We start from the raw sequence: 24865 nt of genomic DNA on the forward strand, positions 1-24865 counted from the left end.
AAAACAAATATTTGTAGCCGCGATTGTAGCTGGCCAAATGAGAGACATCGGCTAAATCGGCTTGCCATTGATGATCGATGCCTTCCACTCGGGTGCGACTTCTGGCAAACTTGCGTCGAATGGGTTTGTGTAAAGTGTAGGTAGCTTGTTCTTGTAACCATCGTTGCACTTGAGGTAAACGGAGACTTTTCAGTCGAGTTTTGGCAGCACGATACAATTTTTGAACTCCTGCGTAACCTGCAGGATGGGAGGGATCGTAGTAAATGCTGGCTAAGACTTTTTCCATTTTTTGTGTTGGTTGATGTGTTAATAAGGCACCCACTCTTGGAAGAGGCTACTCTTTTTCTCTTGGGGTATTTTCTTGGATTGCAAGGCTTTGCGTGTGCGACCAGCAATAGGTGTCGAAGAGGAGGAGGATGTCTGTGCAGGGGATATCTGTTCTTGTTTCACTTCTGTCTTCACTTTCTTTTTCTCTTGTGATGAAGAAGGGGTGGCCATCATCTTTTTAATCCATCCAATTCTGGAGGTAGGTGGTGTTGTTAACTTGCGTACTTTTTCTGGTGGAGTTAGAAACCCTTCCTCTTCTTCTTCTCCTTTTTCTGTCTTGACCACTGGTACTGGTACTGGTACTGGTACTGGTGATGGTGCTGGACTTTTCATCAAGGTCTTAAAATCTTTCAGAGTGGGTAGAGCTGTTTCGTCTAAAGCTTTCTGGTGAAAGAGTTGCAATCGTTGCAAGAGTTGACCGTACTTTTGCGATTTTTCTGTTTCGGACAAATCTTGGCGATCCATCAAGGACTGCAATTCGTGTTGTAACTGGGACATTTCGCTCAAATTGGGATTGGGAGGTAAATGCGGGGTGCGTTGTTCTTGCCACCGATGGTATTCCATCCATCGTTTGTAAGGCACTAAAGCTAGTTTTCGTCCTTCCATGGGGTTGTCAGGGATGAATTCTGAGATCTTGGGACTTCCGAAGGCCTTTTTATCTTGCTCCCATCAGTCCTCCCAACATGGTTCCCAAGACTCCTTTTAGTATGGGGCCTAACAAGAGAGGTAAAATGCCTCCACGTTGGACCAACATCTTCTTTTTTTGACGAATGGGAATTTTCTTTTGAACCATTTTCCGAAGAACGTGACGATGTTTGCCTAAGCATTGTTTCTGGTGTTTGGACAAAGGGATCGTGCCTTTCAAAACGTTCAAACAACATTCGCACACGGTATCGATGACCTCTTTGGAGGCCGTTTGAATGAGTTTTTTTCGTAGGGGTGGAGAAGCTTTGGACAGGACAGATAACAGGTCCCCATGTTTGGCTAAACGTGGTGGCAGTCCTTTCCTTTTTTTTCCTTGGGGTTTTCTGGAGGGTGACATTTTTGCTTGTGGGTTCCGGGACATTCACCGAACAGACACTAACGTCGATGACTTAACGCACACCCTTTTATCTTTTTTTTCTGGGACTATCGCTTTGTCATAAAGGTGACAATGTTTTTCCGAAAATCGCCAAGGAATCCTCCCCTTTGTTGACGCCTCTTTTTCTTGGAACGACTGTGTCTTTTTTTAGGGTAACGTCGATGCTTGGCTAAGCGCTTTGTCGGATGACGCGTCTGCCTTTGTCTCTTTCTTTTGTGGCTTCTTGGAGGTGACATCTTTTACAAGTTCACTGATACCCCCGACTTGGTCACAGGTCTTTTTATACTGGAACTCGTCGCCACTGATTGTCTTTACGTTTTATCAGTTTGAGGACAGGCATGACACGTCGTGCAGGGGTACGTAACGGACTAAATCGAGCCAGTTCTTGCTTGGACAAATCCAGTAAACTTTGTAACATGCCCGATCTTTCATGGACTTTGATTTTGGGAGAAGGTACTTTGTGAGCAGCAGCCACTGCCGCTAAATTGGAAGGTCCTGCCACTGGGGAAGTTCTTTTGGGGGTCATCAACGGAGAAGTTCTTGGTGTGATCAACGTCTCCAAGTACTCTTCAGTTCCTGGTGACATCAACGGAGAAGTGGACAAACGTGAGGCTGCCGGAGACGCTGTGGCAGGTCGTGGCTTGCGAGTGTAAGGTTGCGTCCTGGCCGAAGTGCCTCTCTTGCGACTAGTTTTCTTCTTCTTCTGTGGACTTTTCTTTTTCTGGGGACTTTTTCTCTGTTTCTTTTTCTGGGGGCTTCTTTTCTTTTTCCGGGGTGATGGTGGTGGTGTCTGGTAAGAGGAGGGTCCTGCCACTGGAGAAGTTATTCTTCTTGGGGACCTGGTCTTTTTCTTTTTCTTCTTGGGGCTTCGTTGGACTTTTGTCTTGGGGATAACTTTGGGGGCATTAGGATCCCATCTTAAGAGTGAGCGAATGATGACCCCTCCTAGAGTACCGCTCCCTCCAGGTTTCAAAATGATTTGTTTTTTGGTTTGAGTGTCGATGCGGGGATCGGCCAGTTGGACCAAAGCGACTTTGTTTCGATCGAAAAAGCGTTGGGTTTGATGAGGAATCTGAATGATTCCTTGGAGTAATTGACGTGCCGTCACCGTGAACCATCGTAAGACTTCTTTGAGACTAGCTTCTAAGACACGAGCTCGTGTTTGTGGATCTTTTTCTCGACTGATGCCATACAAGGCACGAAACAATTTGACGGGAAGATGTGACTGAAGGGACGTCATGTTCACACTGTGTGAGACAGACGAAAAAGGGTCTGAGGTTTTTATAGATTTTTTTATGGGGAGTGAAATGAAGTCGAGGACGGAGACGTGTACAGGACAGGCCCTCCGTCTTGGCACCAGTGGTGAAACAAGTGGGTACGAAATCGCAAATCCTCGGGAGTCGTAGGTTTCAAATCGACGAGTAAATAGGCGTGTGGCGTTTGAGTGGCATCGTCGTACGCCTGAGTCAGCCAAGGCGTTCCTAACTGTTTGGCTAAAACTTGCACTTGCGATTTATCTCGAGGGCTTTTAAACAAGACCACGTAATGCGCATTGAGACTGATGGTGCGATGGGCTTTACTTTGTTGAAACAAATTTTGGGTGATGTAAATGACACTGGCATTACGGTGATGCCCTTTGCGCGTGAACCACAGTTTAATTTCTTCTTCGTCTTCTCCTAACATGTCGTCGAAAATGACCAAATGGGTTAGACGGGAGTCAGAGACGATGCCATCGTCTTCTTTAGGAATGCCTTCCACAAACACGATGGAATCGCCTTGACTTTCTCGCAAGAGGTTGTACGCCGATTGCCACTCTTTGTAACACCACACGATCCGTTGAGGGGGCCGATCGATCAAATGATGTTTATGTTCGATCAAACGTTTGACGAATTCGGTTTTGCCTGAACCGCTAGGTCCAGCAATGAGCATGTTAAAGGGATGGCGAAGATACAAAGCCTCCCAACTGGCACGATCTAAGTGTTCGTCGATGACTTTGACAGTAGAGGAAGAGGGAGCAGAGACAGCAGAGGTAGCCATGGTGTGAGAAATGTCACTTGTGACACGAAAAAACAAACAAGACAAGAGTTTATATACTTTTTCAGAACACGTTTATTGAATGTTTCAAATATGAACACGAAAGACAAAAATACATACAACCCAAATAGTGATGTACAGGAATATAAAACACAGCAAAGCGATCAAAGTGGAATATAAACAAGTGTCTGTACAACATGTTTTGGTTAACCAAGATGTCCTAGGGACAGTGTGTAATGTTCTTACAGTCTCTACATGAGGTATTGTCACACAAGTGTCCTCCCGGAATGACCTTTCAGGCATGTCCATGACAGTCCTGTCCTGAAGCGAGTGGTTGTTCTCGGTGACGGGTTCTTCTGGCACCGTCACTAACACGGGTTGAAAAGTAACTTTTTTCCTTGAACAACTCTTGTGCATACTGGGCCACTTCTTGGGTCCAAGCCTCAAAACCCCCCTTTTTCCAATCACGAACATCTGTCCAATGAGGGTGTAAGTCACAAGCTACACACACATCGTCATACACGTCTTGGGTTGCTAAAAGTTGGCGAATCTTTTTTTCCTGTTGAGGTCGAGAAGTATCCAGATGAAAACGCAAGGCTTTGAACAAAAGGAGTTTTTCGTGACCATTTAAGGCCATGGAGGTGGTAAGTACTGATCGTAAAGAGTCCACAAAGAATCGGCTGGTAAACGAAATCCCAAAAAACAAGTCACTAAGACACACACCACTTGTCGTCCAAAATTGAATGGATATAGTTGTTGTAATAATTGATGGTAATGATCCACGGTTTGAATATGGTCATTGAGTTCCTTCCACGGAATCTGTTGGATGACATGTGACATAAACCGTGGCATGGCAGCCTGTTTTTATATTCTCTTTTTTTCGGATGCAATAGACGTACTTTCTAGCCAGAGATCTTCGTTCTCCAGTAGGGAATCTAAATCTTGCATACTGTAACCGAAACGTCAGAGTTCGTTTAGGTGTTTCCTCTTCCTCTAAGTAGATTCCACGTAAAATATGTTTGTAATCCTTTAACTTGTCTTCCTCAATGCGTTGCACTAGGTGAATCTCGAAGTAACCATAATTATGAACATGTCGATGATTAGCGACCTCAAAGTGTTGAACAATGTCTGACCATTGAAAGAATTTCTGACGAATCAGTTCTCTTATACCATTCAGGTACCAGTGGTTAAAGATCTGGTGACGTAACGGATGCAATTGTTCTTTACGTTTCACTTGTATTTTCACCAGCTCTCGGTAAATGCGTTCTCTCAACTCCACAGGCAAAGCACGAATGTTCTCTAGCAAAGTATCCATGAATAGGTCATACTAAATCCTCTTTGGTCTGACACAAGAAATGTACTCTTTGCACAAACATGGTTTCACTTCAGTGTCGAATTTAAATCGTTGAGTCACTAATCTACACATGACAATTCGTTCAGAAGTTTCCTCTTTCACCAAGTTGACATTGCGTGAAAGATGTTGGTAATTCGTTAACTCTTCCTCTGGAATTCGATGCAGTACGTTTACAATGTAGTAGATAGAATCGTCAATACCAAACCATTCCTTTTTATAACCAGGAGGTCGTTGATCAATGTCTGTCCAATGGAACACTTTCAATTGAATCAGTCCTTGTATAGCCTGAAGGTACCAGTGGTTCAAACACCGGTGACGTATCGGATGCAATTGTTCTTTACGTTTCACTTGTATTTTGACCAGTTCTCGATAAATGCGTTCTCTCAACTCCACAGGCAAAGCACGAATGTTCTCTTGTAAAGTATCCATGAACAGATGATTATGGTAAGAAGTTACTTCAATGTCTCGGTCCCACTAAGGGTAAGTAATGACAATTCGGTGACCATCGAGCATGTTCTACGTAGGCCGAATCTTGCGGTTCCCAGTGGTGAAGTGACACACCGCAACTGAAGCACTTGACTTTATCTCCTTCGCCCAAGTAGAAAAATCCGGCTCTGGCTAATTCTTCGGGGGTCGGTCCTCCCAGATACTTTGGCCATTTTCCTTTGAACGATTGAAGACGATTTTCAAAGTCGCAGTATTCCGACAAACGCACAGGAAACGAATATTCGTCTTTCACAGGTTCGTTTCGATGAGGGTTGAGTGACATGGGTAGGAGTTTGCTCAGGGCTGGATGACATCCGTAAGGGGGTAGACGTGAAGGTGGACATTCCCCTTTAAAACGAAACCCAGTAAAATGTCCAAGAGGACGAGCAGCATCACTTTCGCATCCCACAGGTCTGACACGCACAGCATCACTTTCCATGATAGGGGTAGGGGTACTAAAGTTCCCATGATGCTTTACGGCATCGCTCAGGTCACAAGGTACAGCATCGGTCCCATCGCAAGGCTCACAATCGCACTCGTCTGCAAACTCCGTTACGCAATTACAATGGTAACCACATGGACAATCGCAGTTTCCTTCCGGACATTTTCCGTCGCAATGCATGGGTCTTATCCATCCAGTATTAGTCACACTAGAGGAAGATACAACTTTTTTACAATCCCCAAACTGAAACGATGTCTTTTTCAAAGTATTCATCTTGTTCGCTCGGTCTTGGTAGTCACAATGAACTATCGATCTTGACCATAGCCCCTTTTTTATACTAGTCTCAATGCAGTCTCCAACTTGTACATCTTTCCTTTTTTACGTTTTTTATGTCCTGTTCTGGAAGGTACCGTCTCTAAGGTACCGTCAACATTGTACCGTAGTGTGATGGGTGGAAAGGCCATAGAAAGGTAAGGGCAATTCGGAGACCATCGAGTATGCTCCAGAATAGCTGAATCTTTATAGATACATAGATCCATTCGTAACTTCAGTCCGCAAGCGAAACACTGTACCTCGTATCCCAATCCTGACTCAGGTCCCAAGTAGACAAATCCTGTTCTAGCTAAAACATGCGAAAAAGGTAATCCTTCCCTATCCGTAGGCCATTTCTGAAACGTGTCCAATCGACGGGCACAATCACAATAGTCAGGTAAGAAGACTGGAAAATGGTAGGGTTTGAACTTGGAGTTCTCATCGGGTTTCTCACTCGATTCTTGCTGTGGCGAAGTCATCTTTCTGGTGGGGTAACTATCCTCTTACAACCAATGTTTTATACCAACGTGTCCATACGGTAAGGTGAAATGATTGGGAAGTCGAACTCGCTTCTGGTACACGATTTGATAGACTTTTTCCAAGGGCCGACTGACGATGTGGTGAGTGGGTAAACGTACAATCTTGTTCGGTTGATAGGTGGTCACTTTAAAGTTTCCATCCTCTCCCGATTGCAAGGCTTCTTTCAATACCCCAAAATTGACCACTCGACTGGTACGATAATTCAGAGTCAGTCCTTTCACTTTGCACGTCGTGTGCACTTCTCCTTGTTTGTCCCGGTATTCGTAGCCGTAATTTTTGGGACCGCCACTGACGAAACTTAAAATCTTGTCGTCGGGATGCTCGTCTGTCCAGGCTCCTAAACGGTCTCCTTCGATGTCAGGGTGATGTTGAATCGGGTGATGGATTTAAATGCAACTGTCCGTGTCAAAGTACAGGACGCGTTCTTCTAACAGTTCTAAAGCTTCGTACAATTTTAAGCGAGCATGAGCTGTCACGTAAGCCGCAATGATGACATTTCCAAAAGGGTCGTCTTGTACAAAGTCCAGATCTTCTTCGTAATTGACCAAGATCAAATTCTCTCGAACGACGTCCACGTGTTTCATGTATTTGGTTTTGTCGTGAATCATCTGGAAGTAGCGGGAAGGTTCTGTCAAATATTCCGTCTTGGGTAAACACGGTCGTTGTGCCATTTTACCCCACAAGCAATTTAACATCACTTTGGCAAACGATCGCCTGCCTTCGTTTTTCTCGATGTGGTCTAAAGTGATACCTTCTTGTGCGTAATATTTCTCTTTGAATTGTATTTGGTCTTCGGGAGTGTGACACCAGGAAGGATAGCCGCTAGCTTCTTGCTTCAGTTTCAAAAAGGCATCCACGTAGTCTGCGAAAATGCCTTTCTGCGTGGGGTCACCCTTGCGGTACTGTTGTGTCTTGGGAAAGTGGCAAATTTCGTACACTTCTAACAGTTGGTATCCCATGTCCAGAGCTTTGAACAATTCCACGCTGACCCAGGTTCCCGTCAAGGCCCGTTCTTCCTGGCTGTGCTGACAAGGCTGGTCTTGGTTGCACGTTTCGGCACAAGTACGGCACAAGGGAAACATCAGTTTGCCTTGACAATGGTGAGGTAAGACGGGATGGTATAGGTTCGTGGGAGGCAAAACTTTGCACTTGATCAAGCCTTCGTATTGTCGAATGTTGACCAGGTCGATGTGTTCCGTCAGCAATTGCGGGTGCCCTACAGGAAAGCGACAATATTTGCACACGTAGGGATACAGCGAACACACGTCCAAGTATTTGATTTCTTCTCCTTTCTCTTCGTCGGCTTGGTACAGCAAACAGGTGGCATTGGTCCTTCCTCCGTACAAACTATCCCTCGGGTTCAGCGGGTCCATGAACTGGTAACTTTCCACGAGACGTTTAAACTCGGGATCGGTTTTCATACGGTGATCGTACTCGTGTTCCCACATTTCCACCACTTGGTATCCTTCCTGTTCTAACTTTAGGCGTCGCTGACAAGTGTCCTGGTACAAGTCTTCCATGGTTCGTTGCAAAAACTGATTTTTAGTACCACGGTCAGGGTAGCAGACGGGACATCCGTGAAATAAGCAACCGTTAAACTCGTACACGATCTTGGGGTTTTCTAAGTCCCAGCCATCGACCGAATATGTTCCGATGGTCTTTTCGCCCCCTCCGTTGCGGGCATGCTGAATCCACTTGTCTTCCTTGTCGCACAAGTAATGTAACCAACGTAGGGCTTTGACCGAGTATTGACGTTTGACAAAGTGGGTCGTTTGAGGACTGATGACAGCCACGGTGTTTTCAGGCATGAATCGTTGTCGATACACTAAGGAACACGCTTTGGCAATGGTGCAAGCTTCTTTCAAAGGATCGACCCCTCCGTGTTCCATGAACAGTTCTCGAAATTTTCCACAGCAACGCCGTAAAATGTCCACGTCGGAACGACAATACTTTAGCATTTCTTCCTGAAAGTCGAAAGGGTCCGAAGCGTGAGCCTGGTACCAAGCGTAGAAAGCTTCTCGTTGTTCGGTACGCATGTTGTCGGGGTCGTAATAGTGAGCCTCAGGTAAATGGGGTAGAACGGCGTGTTGATTGGCTTCCGTATTGAAAAAGTGTGGAAAGTACCCTTTAGCCATTTCTGTCATTCCAAACGTTTTAGGCATTCGACTCAAAGGCATGGCCAAATAGCTCATCGAATCTTTAAACTGTACTTGTCCCACTTGCATGAAAATGATTTTGGCTCCGTTCAAAGTCACTTTAGGACGCTCGGTGCCTTGTTCCGTATAGTACCTCAAAAGAAACTGTCCATCGTATCCGGAGAAATTGTGAGCCATCACCGTGGCATGACGATGACAATCTCCGTAACGTTCGATGTCCTCTTGGCTCCACGTCTTGTCGATGGGGTCTAAGACCCATTGTGCAAAATCGGCTAACGTGTTCGGTCCCCGAAAGATTTTTTCACGTCCTCCAGGAATCTTGCTGCAGTGAGGGCAATGACTGAAGATAGGTTCTTGAATGCACTTCTCGCACGCTCGATGAGCCACGCAAAAATTAGGAATGTGAATGCCGGTCTCTTGCATGCATTCGAAATCGAAAAAGATGAAATTGCCTTTCTTCTTGTGACCGTCCTCTTTCTCTGGTGGGGGTTGGTATTTTTGCACGTAACATTGGTGTTCCAAGTCCACGATGTGGTGACAAATGTGACATTTTTTCTTTCCTGAACATACGTGTGCCTTGACACTATTGGTACGTATGCCTTGTCCACACGCGGGGCACAATCTCAGCAGTTGACAAGCGCATTTCTTCTGTGAACCTTGCGTCTTCAAATGTTGTTGGTAACAGGTAGGGCTGACAAACGTGCGCAGACAAGTGGAACAAGGCACTGGTTCTTCGCTCAGACAGGGTGGAGAGGCCAAACATCCTGAGCATTTCCATCCACAATGTTTGTGTTGCTCTCGATTATTATAACCATAGTCACATTTCTCACAATAATAAACATATCTCAGGAATCCAGTGATACTGGTAATGGTATCGAAATGGTCATCGTGATGATAAAGGTGAATGTATTTTCCGTCCTTAAAATCTTGGCCTCGAAACAATAGAGGCCCGCGCATTTCTTGAGGGTGCACTTTCAAGGTGTATCGTGGAGCTAGGACATCTTGCAATTTTTGCATCTCGGGAATGCCACAGGGTGTGTCTTTGGGCAGTCCGGCTTGTTGTAACAGGAGTTCTGCTTCGTTTCGTTGTTTGGCTCGGTCGGAACGTTGAATAGTGTTCCAGGTTCTTTTCCATTCTACCGTGTCGTTCTTGTTGGCATAGGTTCGTCCCACCACGATGGCACGGGCTAAACACATCTGGTCATGAGGGTTGTTAATTCGGACGAGACTCGTTTTGGTGTTGCGAAGGTCGTCCACCAATAACATCTTTTTGCGTCCGGTCCCTTGAGGAGGAGAGACGTGGGTCATGTCCAATGTGGCTTTTCCATCGGTGATGTCAAACTGGTCATTAGATTGTTGCACGTGTTGAATCTTGTCCATGACTTTGGAAGCGGTCAATTCTGCAGGGGTGCTAAACTCGATCCAAACAGGGGATTTCAGACCGTCGTGTTGTATGGAAAGTCTCAAGCGGTCGTCTTCTTTGGGTTGACATTGTCGCTTGAGTGCAGTGAGCAGAGAATCCCACACTCCGGTGATGAACCCTTCTGCTTTCTCTAACGGTACTTCGGACTTGAAATCTTTAAACTTCACCGTGTATTTGTAAGCCGTGGTTCTAAATTTTCTAGAGGAGCGCTTTTCCGTCTCTCGAATGGAATAGTATTTTTCAGGGTTGACTAAGGGTGGTGAACTTGGTTTAGAGGTTTCAAATTCTGGTTCACTCATGTCCTCTTCAAAATCACTGGCATGAATTTGTGCCAAGATCTCAGCCCTGGTACGAGGCGATAGATCACGTTTCTGCCTCTTACTTTCTTCTTCTTTCTTCTCGAATGAATGGGATCGTTTCATCTTGAAAGCAAAAAGTCAAATGACTCAAGTTCAAACACCATAAACTACTTTATAGTCATAGCAGACCAGCGTATATAAAAGGGTGTGTGTCTTGTCCTTTCACTATTCATTTCACTCTCGAGCCGAGCACAACGATGGAAGAGACTGACCAGATGGAACGTTTCGTCAGAGCTTTGCGAGGGGTCATTAGAAAATTCTCTTCAGACCAGCCTACGGACTACTCTCCTTCCTTTAGAGATAAAAGTCAAGATACTTGCTATATCTGTCAGAAGAAAGGGCATTGGTCTTCAGAGTGTCCAGACCGTCAAAAAAGAAAAAAAAAAACAGGGGATAAAAGAGACAAAAGTCAAGATACCTGTTATTATTGTAAAGAAAAAGGACATTGGTCTCCAGATTGCCCAAAAAAGAAACAAGAGGAGTCAGAAGAAAAGAGGAATTCTTCAGAAGAAGAGAGGGATTCTTCAGAGGAAGAGAGGGATTCTTCCGAGGAAGAGAGGGATTCTTCTGAGGAAGAAAGAAGACAGGTGAAGAAAAAGAAACAGGAGAAAAAAAGAAGAAGGGAAGAAAGCGAGGAGGAAGAAGAGGAAAAGAGTGTGACGGTGAAGAAATTCAAAAAACGGAGAGACTAAACAAGGAGAAAAGAAGAAATTAATGAACTTTTAATTAAAGTGTTGTGTTATAAATTGTGAATTGGATTGTAAAAAATGGAGAAAAGAATAAATGAATGATATAAGGTAAGTGTCTTTGAGTTGTGATTTTAAAATAAGAAGCTACACTCACGCACTCATACACAGACACGTATTAAAAGGGTAACATGGGTGAGTTTTTTTTTTTGAGTTATTGGCAAATTGAAATTGTATTTCTTTTCGAGAAATGTGGGTGGCCCTGAAAAGGGCCTTTTTTCTTCATGGTGTAGGGGTGAGTTTAAGCAATCAATTTTAACTGCCTTAAGCCTTTGCCACGGCCAAGGCCTACTTCTGGACTGCGTAATGTTGATGATGATGATTGGGTTGAAATCACTAAGGGTGGTACGGTAGGCTTAGTCACAGGGTTGACATGTTTGGCTCGGGAAGGTCGTATTCTCTTCGGTCGTGATAAAGAAGTCTGATACATTTGTTTCAGACTTCTTAACTCCGCTAAAATGTCCAACAGTACCGTGACCGTTTGATTTTCACCCTCTTGTTTCTTTGCTGCTACTTCTTCTTGCTGTTGTTGCTGTTGTTTTTTTCTTACCTCTTCTTCTTGTTGCTGTTGCTGTAGGAGAAAAGTCTGTTCCGCTTCCTTTTGTCGTTGTATAAATTTCTCCAATTCTTCTTTCTGTCTCTGTCTAAAATTCTCCACTTGCGGTAATGAAGAAAGTAACGAAGGTTCCGGAACAAATTCTTGCGAGGAGAGAAAATCCACAAAATCCCAATTCACCTCTTCTGAAAGTAAGTCCGGGTTCCCTTGGGCAGTCTCCCCTGCTGGTGCACCCCACTGGATCGTTTTCTGAGTTTCCGTCATGTTGAATCACTGTCGCATAGATTGACTGCACACAAGCGCTAGCGAATCTATATTGACTACGTGACGTCACAGACTGCTCTCTTCGGATTGGATGCGAGCTGACTGAATTCTGTAACGCGTGTTCGGATTGGTAAATGAACTCAATCCGTTTCAATCCTTCCTCCGCCTATAAATAAGCGCCGTTCAATGCATTGATTCACCTGTTCTCGTCGCTTCAAGATGTGGACTACAGTTGAGTCATCCACCCTTGTGTCTTCCATGATGTTTCGGACAGACTTGCTCATGTATGTCCGATCGAAGTGGACCGTTGTCCACAGGACAAACACCAGCCTGTGGATACGTAGGATCTACGTCGAAAGACAAGGATGCCTGAAAAGAGTGCTGATGTACGGACCAACAGTAAGACGCAGCCTAAGGACAAGAAGAAGACCAATGCGGTGCCATTTATGTTAATGAATACATTAACATAAAACCCAAAGGCCCTTTTCAGGGCCCCCATATTTCTCGAAAAGAGATAGTCTTTGAATTGCCTACCCCTTTTTTAAAAAAAATTTTTTTTAAAATTTAAAAAAAAATCCCATGTTAAATTCCCCTTGTACGTAGAGTGACCCACGATTTTTCGCCATGTTAAATTTCCCTTGTACGTAGAGTGACCCACGATTTTTCGCCATGTTAAATTTCCCTTGTACGTAGAGTGACCCACGATTTTTCGCCATGTTAAATTTCCCTTGTACGTAGAGTGACCCACGATTTTTCGCCATGTTAAATTTCCATTGTACGTAGAGTGACCCAGGGGTCCCTGTAATGCTAATTCCCATTGTACGTAGGGTGACCCCATTCACTACTGGCGTCTTTTCTAAATACGCTTTAGTCGAAACTTTGACTTCCAAAATGAGCTCCGAGTTAGTACGTGCTTTACATCTGGTGTTGAAATAACATCCTCTTCCAGGCAACACATTTCTAAATCAAGCTTTTCAAAAAGAATTGACCATTGAAAATCCTGAAACCAAAGCCAGTGTCGTTAAACGTTTTAAACTTGCTTTGGAAGAAGCCTGTAAAAGCATTTTTGACGTCAGCATACTCTCAAATACATCAACGTGCCACCCCTGCGGGTTAAAATTTACAAACATAATATGGAAAATCGGATGCTCGCCTGAAGATGTGATCCCCGACAACAAAGTGTGCGTGATCGATGGCTTGTTTTGGACATCCCCTTCTGCCCCCAAGAAACCTGGACTGTTAAAGATCTGAGAATTGGTGCGCATTGGAAGGACGAATTGCTCCTTCGACAAAGGTTAACTACCAAACTGGACTTCCAAATTGTTTTACGTCACTGGACGCGTGCGTAGCCGCTATCCTCCAGTGTATAAATTGGAAGACATGAACGGTGAAGTGTTTTAAGGAACTTGTTACTTTCCCGAGTTACTATGACCTAAAAGGAAGACGATGTGTACAACATGAGAAACAGTCTCGATCGAACGACACGTAAAGTAATCAAAGGCTTGCTCGAAGAAATGCAAGTTCATTGGAAAATATTTCCTCCGAGTTTTGATTCATGGATTGCCGCTTCGAAAGTCATCGACTATAACAAGAAGTGACCATCATGACGTTCAACACAGCTGCGACCACTCCTTCGCAGAGTTCCTCTCTTCAAGGTCTACAAATGCAATCCATTGTGGGTGTGGTTTGGAGAACGTGTGCCTAAGATGCAAATCGTCATTTTCTGCCAAATCCATGCTGTGTAATATGTCAACGGGGCCGCCATCGCCAATTTGAGTTTGCAACAAGGATGCAAACGGTTGTGGACCATGTTACACAGCAGTTGCGTTAGTTACCTTCTTCCGAATCCTTTTTTTATATTTATTCTCTGGGCAGTAACAACGGTAGCCTTACAACCAATAGCAGTCACCACCAAGACAGCAGCATAAACAACAGTCATCTTTTATAACATTCGGAAATCATTCTCCTTTGACATTGAGTGACTCCTCGGAAGGAGAACCCTCGAATTATGCATAACCAGTTGCATTTAACTTTACTCAATTACAGTTCTATGTATGTGTTTCCCAACAACACCTTATGTTGTTTCACGGCCAGATTCCCTGATGCCATACAACTGGGTCAAGAAGAGCATTGGGAAGTTGCTTTGATATAAACCAACCTCTGCTGTGGCCTAGTGGTTAGAGCGTCCGCCTCGGATGCGGGAGGTCGTGGGTTCGATCCCCGGCCGAGTCATACCAGAGACTTACAAAAATGGTACTGACAGCTGCCTGGCTTGGCGTTCAGCATTAAGAGGCTTGTGTTAGGACTGGTCGGCCCGGTGTCAGGATAATGTGACTGGGTGGGACATCATGCTACATGTCTGCGGCATGATGCCCCAGTGCTAGACATCAGTATAAACTGCCACATTGCAGACATTGTAGCGAGATGACTGAAAAATTTTTAAAGCTACGTTAAAAATCAAAATCACATCACACATTGATATAAATCGTTAATCCCACGCAAGTTCTGAATGTCAGTGGAAACCGTCGAAATCATCAAGAACAAGTGCATGAACACTTGGATAAAATGATCCTCTCATTTACGAATCCAAACTACCAGCTCCAGCCAGTGGACTACCTCAGCCCCTATCGAATTTGAAATCAAAGTACTGACCAAAGATTATAGGGATTATAGTATTTCTTCATCACTGCAGTCTTGGATTTCCTTTAGAACATTTAGTGATTTGTTATGATCGTGAATACTCTAAAAACGATGATAACGTAGAAAGATGGTTTTGGCATCATTTAGGTTATCTTTTGTCTTCAGTTAGGAAACGTAGTGTGCATCGATTGTCTTAAGAGCATGGATCAGTGGAAGTTGAGTTTGATTCCACAAAATTGTCAGCCTTGTAAAGATGTTCTTGGTTAAAACTGTTCAATGATTGATTTATATTTTTGTGTTTGAGAAGCTTATTGTTGTCATTAAAAAATTTTTTTTAAACGATGATATATACACTGTAGTACATTTCTTGTCACTGTATGGTTATGCTCTTTCCTTATTATATCACTCTGGGTCCTATTTCAGTCGCTTTACCAAATTGCAGGGATATTTTACATCGCGTTCATACTTGAGGATATAAAGCGGTGCGCTCGACAATATGACAACATAATTCATTTATTCCAGTCAGCAACACGACCTTGAGCCATCAACATCGGAAAACCTGCTGTGATAGGAGAGTTTGGGTTAACTGTAGTGCTTTCTTGCTGCCAGATATAGCTAATGGCAAGCCAAATATTTCATGCAAGGAAGGGCGTAGCTGCGAATACGTGGCAGTGTGCCACATAATAGACAACTAGCCCCCACCCCACCGGTGTTGAGTAATTTCCAACGAGAGGTTCTACCATTGGATGAGTAAAACCAGCGCAGCAGGCGACAGTCCACGAGAGTAGCAGGCCAGAGTGAATAAAGCGACAAGAAAACCCACCAGGCCTACCTGGGTAGGCTGCCATTCTGCGAACAAGAGGCAGCCACCAGGGAACTCTAGGAAGGGAAACCATCAGGCAAGACAGTTTTACTGAACCTGCAAACTCAGACCAATGACATTCAGCAACCAGGGGAAAATGCTATACTTTCTTATCCATCCATTTCCTGGGATTGGAGCACGTAGACGTCTGAAAAAGGTCAACCTGCCCGAAACCATAGCCAGGTTCATCGTTCATCGTTTCCAGCAACGCACTGATCAAAGTTGCCTGATTGTATTGGGTTTTCTTTTCGACCTATGCAAAATCCTTTTGAAAAAAAAAAAAAAACTATTTACACTATTTGATGCTACCGTCAGAATTTTTATCTGTTAGTGACAATAATGCGTGATACTAAATTAAAGAGGAGTATCATTAACTCACGGATTGGCTTATTATTTGTACACAAAATTCAAACTTGAACGAAATTTGTTAATACACAAAATTTATAGCTTACTGAATTGTCCTAATTAAACACGTCGCTGACACATTGGTTGTTAAGAAAAGGCTGAATTAGGAAAACGATTCAGGCATATAAATCGGCGCAAGTTCCATATTTTAATGCATGTAAGTTAATGTTGGGGATTTTACATGTCCATAGGGCAGCGTCAAAGAACTTAGTCTGTTCTGCCTTAGTGTTTTTTGATCCCTTGTGTTACGAGTCTACGCAGGGGCCCCGACTGGCCGAGTGGTCTACAGCACTCTCCGTTAAGGATCACTGCCATCTCACCTCTGTCTGCATGGGTTAGAGTCTAGGAATCGGCCAGTGGGGGCATGTGAGAAAGCTTGCCAATAGATTCTCGTGGGTTGGTGGTTCTTCCCGGCTTTTCCCGGGTTCTTCCTCCACCATTAATACTGGCCGCCATACATAGCCTATCATGTGTTGAAAATGGCGTTAAACAACAAAAACAACAACGAGTCTAGGCTCTTACAAAAAGTAACAGGACAAAGTGAAGACAACAAGCTTTTTAAAATTTAACAAGTCCCTATAATATCAAGTGAAAAGTTAGAAAAAAGTATTAAAAATAGAAGTCCTAGTAATAAAAGGTTCTGAATGAAACTGAGTTTGAATACCGATGAAATCCAAAATGAAAGACGAATACGTCTGCTGTAACCTGCGAAGTGCTGCAGTGTCAGCAATCTTTTGTTGAATCATGGAAAATAGTATTCCAGTTTTTGAATTCTGTATAAATTTCGATAAATGTCTTTGTCCAAGAATTAATTCGGAGCACTAGTATTTCCAGGGTAAAAAATCACTTGAAATCCAATAATTTGAAGAAAATAAAATCTCAGCCCAAATTGGTCACAACATCACAACTTAACGTAAAAAAAGTTTAATACTCCCTGGCTACTTATATACAAAACATTAGGTATAAGGGTAACTTAAGACGCAAAACAGATTCCCGGATGGAGGTCAAGAGTTCATCTTTCCAGAAGAAATGGAAGTTTGTTACATGATAAATATCACGTCATCCAGGTATAACCTTGACGTAACATAATAATTCTTACTCTGTGAAAGAATAATTTTAAAAAAAAGTTTGCTAAAGCTATCACTGGTTCTGAATCAAGGTCAGAAACTAGATACAGTGTTTCTATTATTAGTTTATAAAAAATACATTCAGGTCAAACATAACTGAATTGAATTTCTGGTTAATGTCAGATCCAATAAATAAAGTTACATTGCAAAAGCATGTAATGGAAGAACAATTTAATACTAAAAAACACATTTAAAATAAATCAAATATAAATTAAATCAAATATACATAACAGTTGTTCTTTGCATAGTTCATGGATCCTTTATCCCGTGGGCTGTTAGGAACCATTTTGTGTCTGAAGGGTACCTTGCACATCTCGATGATAGACCTGGTGGGATGCGAGATAAGATTGATCGATATTCTTGTCTCATAACTAAAGAGGAAAAGCCTGCCCGGGAGAAACGGGCTAATGATCCGGTTAGTAAACAAGAGTTGACAAAGTGCAAAGAATCCCCGCCATTAACAAAAATCCTCCCCCAAAAGCGATGGCAACCAAAGAGGATCACACTGACCTATTTGCCGAATCTAGCCAATTTGCATCGGAGCAGTTGCAGTAAATAGGTCGTAAACAACTATGAAGCGACCCAGTAGCTGCCAAAACCTTCGTAGAAGACCTCGAAATACCTATCGACAGCAAATGAACTTATTTACCAGAATTAAAGACTAGGACAACTAAAGCTTTGATCAAGAAAGCAACAGCAACTTCAAAGAAGAACGGGTGAGGTTCCTGGAGTGTCCAGTACCCCTAGCAGGCCTGATAGGCAGTTTACGGATTGAACAACATGTTATTACGAAGACCTCTCATTCCCTACCCGCCAGCTCTTTGTCAATGAATAGTAGCTGATCTCATTGACCCGCGTCCTTTAAAACAGCGAGTCAGAAGAATTTACCAGACGCCATCACATTTAGTTCAGAAGACGAAGAGCCCACAGTTGAAGTAAAAAGTCCCTTTAAGGGGTAATTAGTGCTACAAGTTGTCTAAGGTTTTCCTTTTGGCTTGAAAACCAGTTTTAATAACCCTGTTTCAGACTAAAATGTGAACCATTTGGCCACCAGTCTAAAAATACTCTTCTTAAATATCCAGCATTGACTGCAAAATATTTAATAAGTCACTTAGATCTTATACTTGTCTTCATTTTGGAACATCGATGTAGACTTTGCACACACAATTCTAACACGATACGAATAGCAACATTTTGAAACCTACCGAATTGCCCATATCAGATGTGTATGTGTATGTGTTTTCAAATCAAACTTAAAACCCTTTACCATTACACTTTTCGTTTGACCCTATAAACCCTTTTAGCCTCATAAACACATCTGAGGCTGTAAGTGCCTTTGACGCTTTAAACCCATTCTTATGATTAGCCTATAGTCCCCTTTTACTATGAATTTTCCATACGTACTTATTGTGACGTATATTCAGGTAAACTCGAACACTGTTACTGTCACCCCAACTGAGGTCAGCCACTTGTAGCAATGTTACCACTTTAGGATATAAACATTTCGAGGCCATATAGTCCTACCCCCCCCCCATATATTAACCCATATGTACAAAGTTATCCTAGGATTTCCCGTTTTAGGTTACAAGCTTTGGACCATTTTAACATAGGATATCCCATGGAGGCCCAATCGTCCCATCTAACTACTCACAGTCTACTGTATGTTTGTGCCCTCTACCGATTTGAAAAACGAAAAGCAACAAGGATATAAAAGAGGCATAAAACCCAAGTCATTTTAGTCAATAATTTATCATTTCTAACCTGACTTTTGCCAAGGGGTCCCTATCAATGTTGACTTATTGGCGTTGCAAAGCAATCGGAAACTCCCGATGTAAACAAGCAGAGAAAATGCCCACTGTCCTTTTCTGGCTTCTAGAATAGTAATTTTTAGGGGAAAAAACCTGTCGTCTGCGTCCAGTATTTGAATGCTTAGTGGTAATATTTTTAAAACAAATTGAACAAATAAAAAGGAGGAACTCTTGAATAAATGCGTTCAAACAGATCAAACTCCCAAATTTACGGAATTATTGAGATCATCAAAGACTGAACTACATCACATTTGCTGCATGAATACCCATGTAAATATGGCCGGCCGTGCTACTAAAAAAACTCTCGTTTGATTAGAAACACTAGCATGTTAATGATTTCTCGGACCTCTTGTCGACAGTCAGGTTATAAATTATAAATCAATGAAATAAATGACTTGGTCCTGTAGATGTTTTTATATCTTTGATTTTTTTTTGTAATCGTTAAAGGATACAGATAAACCAGGATGGTTTGTGAATACTATAGTACAACGATTCGACAAACGGACAAATCGCGGATGTTTTTTAACAAATAGTATCATGTGCTGTCCCTGCTAGAATCCATCATTGTTTCTGGAACTGTTTTATAGGAAGACAGACCAATAGTGCCCGTAAGCAACTTGATACACAGACGACTCTTGAGTGACAGAATTTCACAATCTTGTTTTCAAATCTACAATTAACTCCGATATGGTGGCGAATGGATTCACATACTAAAATGAAGTTAAATAACCACAAATGTCCGAGCAGCACCGGCTCTTATTCTGAGTTTAAATTAGCCCTAACAACATAAAACAGGCTCTCCTATTGACGTTAAAATTATGAAGTGCACTTGTACATAGTAATTTTAAAATGTTTTCAATATTCAAAATGTTTTTGAATTTGCTTTCTGAAACAGAGAAACTGAATATAAATGAACGAGTAAAGGAAATCAACTCATTTATATATCAAACAATTAAAATACAAACTACTCTTATTTATGAAAACGATGGCAAACGTTCGAGAGTGATAAGTGCTTAAATTCGATTCACGAAGAAGAATCAGGAAGGGCAACTGCGTTTAGTAATTCCTTCAGATGCATGTCGTACAACACATCCTACTCAGAGATGTGAGTTCTGTATTGACAAATATTTGAAATACATGTACGCTACATCAGATTCAGAGATAATGGTTCTGTGTAGAAAAGTATCTGAACATATTGGTATAGAAATTATTATTGTCATATGTTCTGCATAAAATATTTTATGTTTTTTATTAGGCCAAGAAAGCGATGTTATCGTTCACTACTGGCGGGACGGCATCCTTCTTCTCCAAGCGGGGTCTGTTTGGTGACATGGAAGTTCTACTCTGGCCAATACATGTTTGTAGACACGTGACCATGCATGTTTGTCTTCACTCCCACCCCACACCAATCACACTCACACTTCCATACACAAACACACTCTTCATCCTTACTCTAGTACTTTAGCCTTATCATATCATAGCTTCTCCAAGCAGGGACTGTTTGGTGGTTTGAATCTTTTACTGCGACCAACAGATATGTGCCGATTTGTCTCCCACCCAGTTTCCATCCCCTTATCATTGTCTGTCTCTCCCAGACTGGTCTTATGTTATCATAATATAAATGAGCTATTTTTTATATGTTTTGTAGAATAGTTGTTCATTGTGATCAATAATCATACAACACATTATTCAGTTATGTCCTATTTAGTCAAATACCTTTTCCCAAACGTAGATGAGAAACATCAATGGGTTCATTTTATACGTTGTGACAATTTTAACTAAACAATAACGGGTAAGGTAACATCACAGTTAACTGTATTAAGCTGGATACTTTTATTTTCAGAACACATTACGATTCTGTGGATTCCAGGTTCTACCTCCGCATATTTTGTATGCGCCAAATGACGTGAGCATGGAAGAAAGACAGAAAATGCTTTCTGATTGGTCAACTCGACTGTGTACAATCTTTGCCGAGAAACCTTTAGATTTTGTTCATATCGAGAATTTTAATGTGGAGGACGGCTTTCAGCTATCTCATAGTTACATGGAACAAGCAGAAAAATTGGAATTTGGCCCGACTGTAGGCCAGAATCTCGGAAAACCTTTCAAATAATTTGTCAAGGACAAGAAATTGAATCAGTTGTCAAAGACAAGAAGTGGTGACGAAGCGAGATAGTTTGTATATTCTGATATACAGTTACGATAAAACTAAGACTTGCTTATAAAAGACAAATACAGTTGATCTTTAAAAAAGATACATAAAGATTTTTAATTATGTTTCAGGACGGGTGGTAAAATGGTTATTTCAACTTCATGAGTAGTATAGTAGGGCTGTTTAGGGTCTATGGAAATACCAGTAAAAAATGTCGTGGGGCTGTTTAGGGTCTATGGAAATCCCAGTAAAAAATGTCGTGGGGCTGTTTAGGGTCTATGGAAATTTAAATGGGGCAAAACTTTGGAGTTGTATAGGGTCAGTGGAAGTCCCAGTCAAAAAGGTGTCCCAGCATTATGGGGTCTATGGGAATTTAACATGAGTGGGCATGTATAGGGACAATGGGAATTTAACATGGTAATGTCACCTGGGGAATTTAACATGGGTGACTTCATGGTGTTTATAGAGTCAAAACTATTTATAGGGTGAAATGCATTTATAGGGATAAAGGTTGATAGGGGCAAAAATTAGACATAGAAAAACAAACAAATACATATTCAAACAAAGAGGATGGAAACACACAGACAAGAGGACATAAATGTTCTAAAGAAAGACTCACAGATAGAATAGAGACTCGAGCAAGAAAAGTCTAAGCACTATCCATTTAATACATTAACATTTTGACATAAAAAAAAAACTATTTACTAGTTATTCAGTTTGGTTCCAGTATACTACTTTTTAAAATTAAAGTTCACGCCTTTCTAAAATTCACTTCATATACAACTTATTTACATTAAATGTTCATTTATAAGAAAAAGCTAACACAAAACAAGTAACAAACAAGTAACAAACAATCAAATATGACAAAGTTCTTGTTTCTATATCAATCACACACGTTTAAAATCTGTTAAGCTACCACTTGTGTCCCAGCATAGATGTTTCACATCACGTACTTCGTTTCATTGGTAAATCTCATGTTATGTCCATCTTGCTAGGTACATTTATTGGTAAGGAGATCAAGTGCAGTCATCGTCTTCTTCCCGTGGAGGTACAACGTATGACATATGAATGGTCACTTTTCCATCGGTGATGTCAAATTTTTCTCTTATCGTCTGCATGTCTTCAATAGCCCTCAAAAGTGTGGAAGAAGTTAATTCTGCAGGTGTGCTAAACCCGAGACATACAGGCGAGTTCAAACTGTCGTGATACGTAGATAGGCTCAAACGACATCGATCTTTGACTTGGCACTGATGTTTGACTTTCTCTAACAGTCAGTCAAGTAGGTCCTTAATGAATCCTGCTGCTTCCTCGTGTGGAACGTCAGACGCGAAGTCTTTAAATTTCACCGTGTAGGTGTAAGTTGTCGTCCTAAAATTTCTCGAAGTAGCTGCCTGAGCTATTTGGATGCTAAAATACTCCTTTAGGTCTACTGAATCCTTTCCCTTCTTGGACGCACTTTGTTGTGACGGTATGGTGGTGAAAATGGTCAATGATGTTTGTTCCTTCTCTTTTTCATCTGTGTAGAGTGATTCATCTTTTTCGTTGCTTGTCCTCGCAATGAAGTGTTGCTCTTGGAAGTCGTCCCTTTTTTATACTGGGCGATATCAGCATGTCCATAAGGTAAAATATTGTGGTCTGGAACTTTCACTGGTTGCACGTAGTTTGTCATGGCGTTAGTACATAAACAAAGATGTGGTACTGCATTCGTGATGGGATCGTGAGTTTTTCGTTTGACTTGAGGTTTAGGTTCGTTACTAGTTGCTTGAAAGGATTCAATTTTCTCGATTGACGTTGGTAGTTACAATGAACTATTGGTCTTGGACGTTGTCCCTTTTTATATGCTGACCAATATCGACGTGACCGTACGATAAAGTGAAGTGGTTGGGAAGCCGAACTCTCTTCTGGTACACGATTTAATAGACTTTTTCCAATGGTTGACAGACGATTTGGTGTGTGCGTAAACGTACAATCTTGTTCTGTTCACGGGTGGTCACATTAAAGTTTTCATCCTGTCCAGACTGCAAGGCTTCTTTCAATACGCCAAAGTTCACCACTCGAATGTTGCGATAATTGAGAGTCAATCCTTTCACTTTTTACACTCTGTGCACTTTTCCTTGTGGGTCCCGGTAATCGTAGCCGTAATTGTGAGGACCGCCACTTTGCAAAACTTAGACTCTTGTGCTCGGGGTGCTCGTCCGTCCAGGTTCCTAAACAGTCTCCTTCGATGTCAGGGTGACGTTGACCCAGGTGATCGAAGTAGATACAACTGTCCGTGTCAAAGAACAGGACGCGATCTAACAGTTCTAAAGCTTTGTAAAACATTTTTTAAACGAGCATGGGGTGTCACGTAAGCAGCAATGATGACATTTCCAAATTCGCCGGCTTCAGCAAAGTCCAGTTCTTCTTCGTAATTGATTAAGATCAAGTCCTCAGGAAGGACGCCCACGTGTTTCATGTATTTGCTTTTGTCGCGAATCGTCTGGAAGTAGCGGGAAGGTTCTGTCAAATACTCCGTCTTGGGCAAACACCGGTGATCGTACTCGTGTTCCTATATTTTCACCACGTGTTATCCTTGCAGTTTTAACTTGAAGACTCATTGACAAGTAACCATGTTCAAGTCTTCCATGGTACGTTGTAAAAACTAATTTTTAGTGTCACGTTGAGTGTAGCAGAGGGGACATCCGTTAAATAAGCATACGCTAAACTCGTACACGATCTGAGGGTTTTCTTAGGCTCAGCCATCCACCGAATATGGTCCGATGGTCTTTTCGCCTCCTCCATTTCGGGCATGTTGAATCCATTTGTCTTCCTTGTCTCACAAGTAATGTAGCCACCGTAGGGCTTTGACAGAGTATCAACGTTTGACAAAGTTGGTCGTTCGATGCTGATGACAGCCAGTGTGCTTTTGGGCATGAATCGTTGGCGGTATACTAAGGAACACGCTTTGGCGATGATGCAGGCTTCTTTCGAAAGATAGATCCCTCCGTGTTTCATGAATAATTCTCGAAATGTTCAATAGCAACGCCGTAAAATGTCTACGTCGGAATGACAATACATTAACATTTCTCCCTGAAAGTCGATGGAGTCCGAGGCTGGAGTCTGTTACCAAGCGTAGAAAGCTTCTCGTTGTTCGGTATGTATGTTGTCGGGGTCGTTGTAGTGAGCCGCAGGCAAATGGGGTAGAACGGCGTGTTGATTGGCCTCGGTATTGAAAAAGTGCGGAAATAGCCTTTGGTCATTTCTGTCATTCCAATCGGTTTAGGCATTCGACTCAAAAAAACAAGCATTGTGGATTGAAATGCTCAGGATATTTGGCCTCTAAACCCCATCTTGACGAAGGACAAGAACGAGTGCATTGCCCTGATTGCCAGCTTCTGAAGACACAAGGTTCACAGACGAAAAGTGCTTGTCAACTCCCGAAGTTGTGCTCTACTTGCGAACAAGGCACACATACCAATAATGCCAACGCACACGTATATTCAGGATAGAAACGATGTCAAATTTAGCGCCAAATTAAAAAATGTCATTCTAAACCAGAGGAGGAAGATGACCAGAAGAAAGGGAATTTCATCATTTTAGATTTTGAATACATGCAAGAAACCAGCATTCGCATTCCTAATTTCTGTGTGGCTCATCGAGCGTGCGAGAAGTGCATCCAAGATCCTATCTTTAGTCATTGCCCTCACTGCAGCAAGATTCCTGAAGGACGTGAAAAAATATTTCGGGGACTGAATACACCATTTCGTCGATGGGGTCTAGCATCCAATGGGCAAAATCGGCTAGATTTCGCC

The 24865-nt window shown here is 42.3% G+C and overlaps 1 protein-coding gene across 1 annotated transcript in view; it reads left to right on the forward strand.

The window, feature by feature from the left end:
* The window catches only part of LOC149796293 (ribosyldihydronicotinamide dehydrogenase [quinone]-like), a 90544-nt gene extending 69346 nt beyond the window's left edge, over window positions 1-21198 (forward strand). Inside the window, exons 3-4 of the mRNA XM_089960938.1 lie at window positions 20178-20279; window positions 20766-21198. Coding sequence (XP_089817064.1) covers window positions 20178-20279; window positions 20766-21035 — 372 coding nt within the window. The 3' untranslated portion in view covers window positions 21036-21198. The remainder of the gene's footprint in view (window positions 1-20177; window positions 20280-20765) is intronic.
* Window positions 21199-24865: the final 3667 nt, after the last annotated feature.

Source organism: Sinohyriopsis cumingii, chromosome 6 (assembly GCF_028554795.1).
Source record: "Sinohyriopsis cumingii isolate HCF-2022 chromosome 6, ASM2855479v2, whole genome shotgun sequence".
Lineage (NCBI taxonomy): Eukaryota > Metazoa > Mollusca > Bivalvia > Unionida > Unionidae > Sinohyriopsis > Sinohyriopsis cumingii.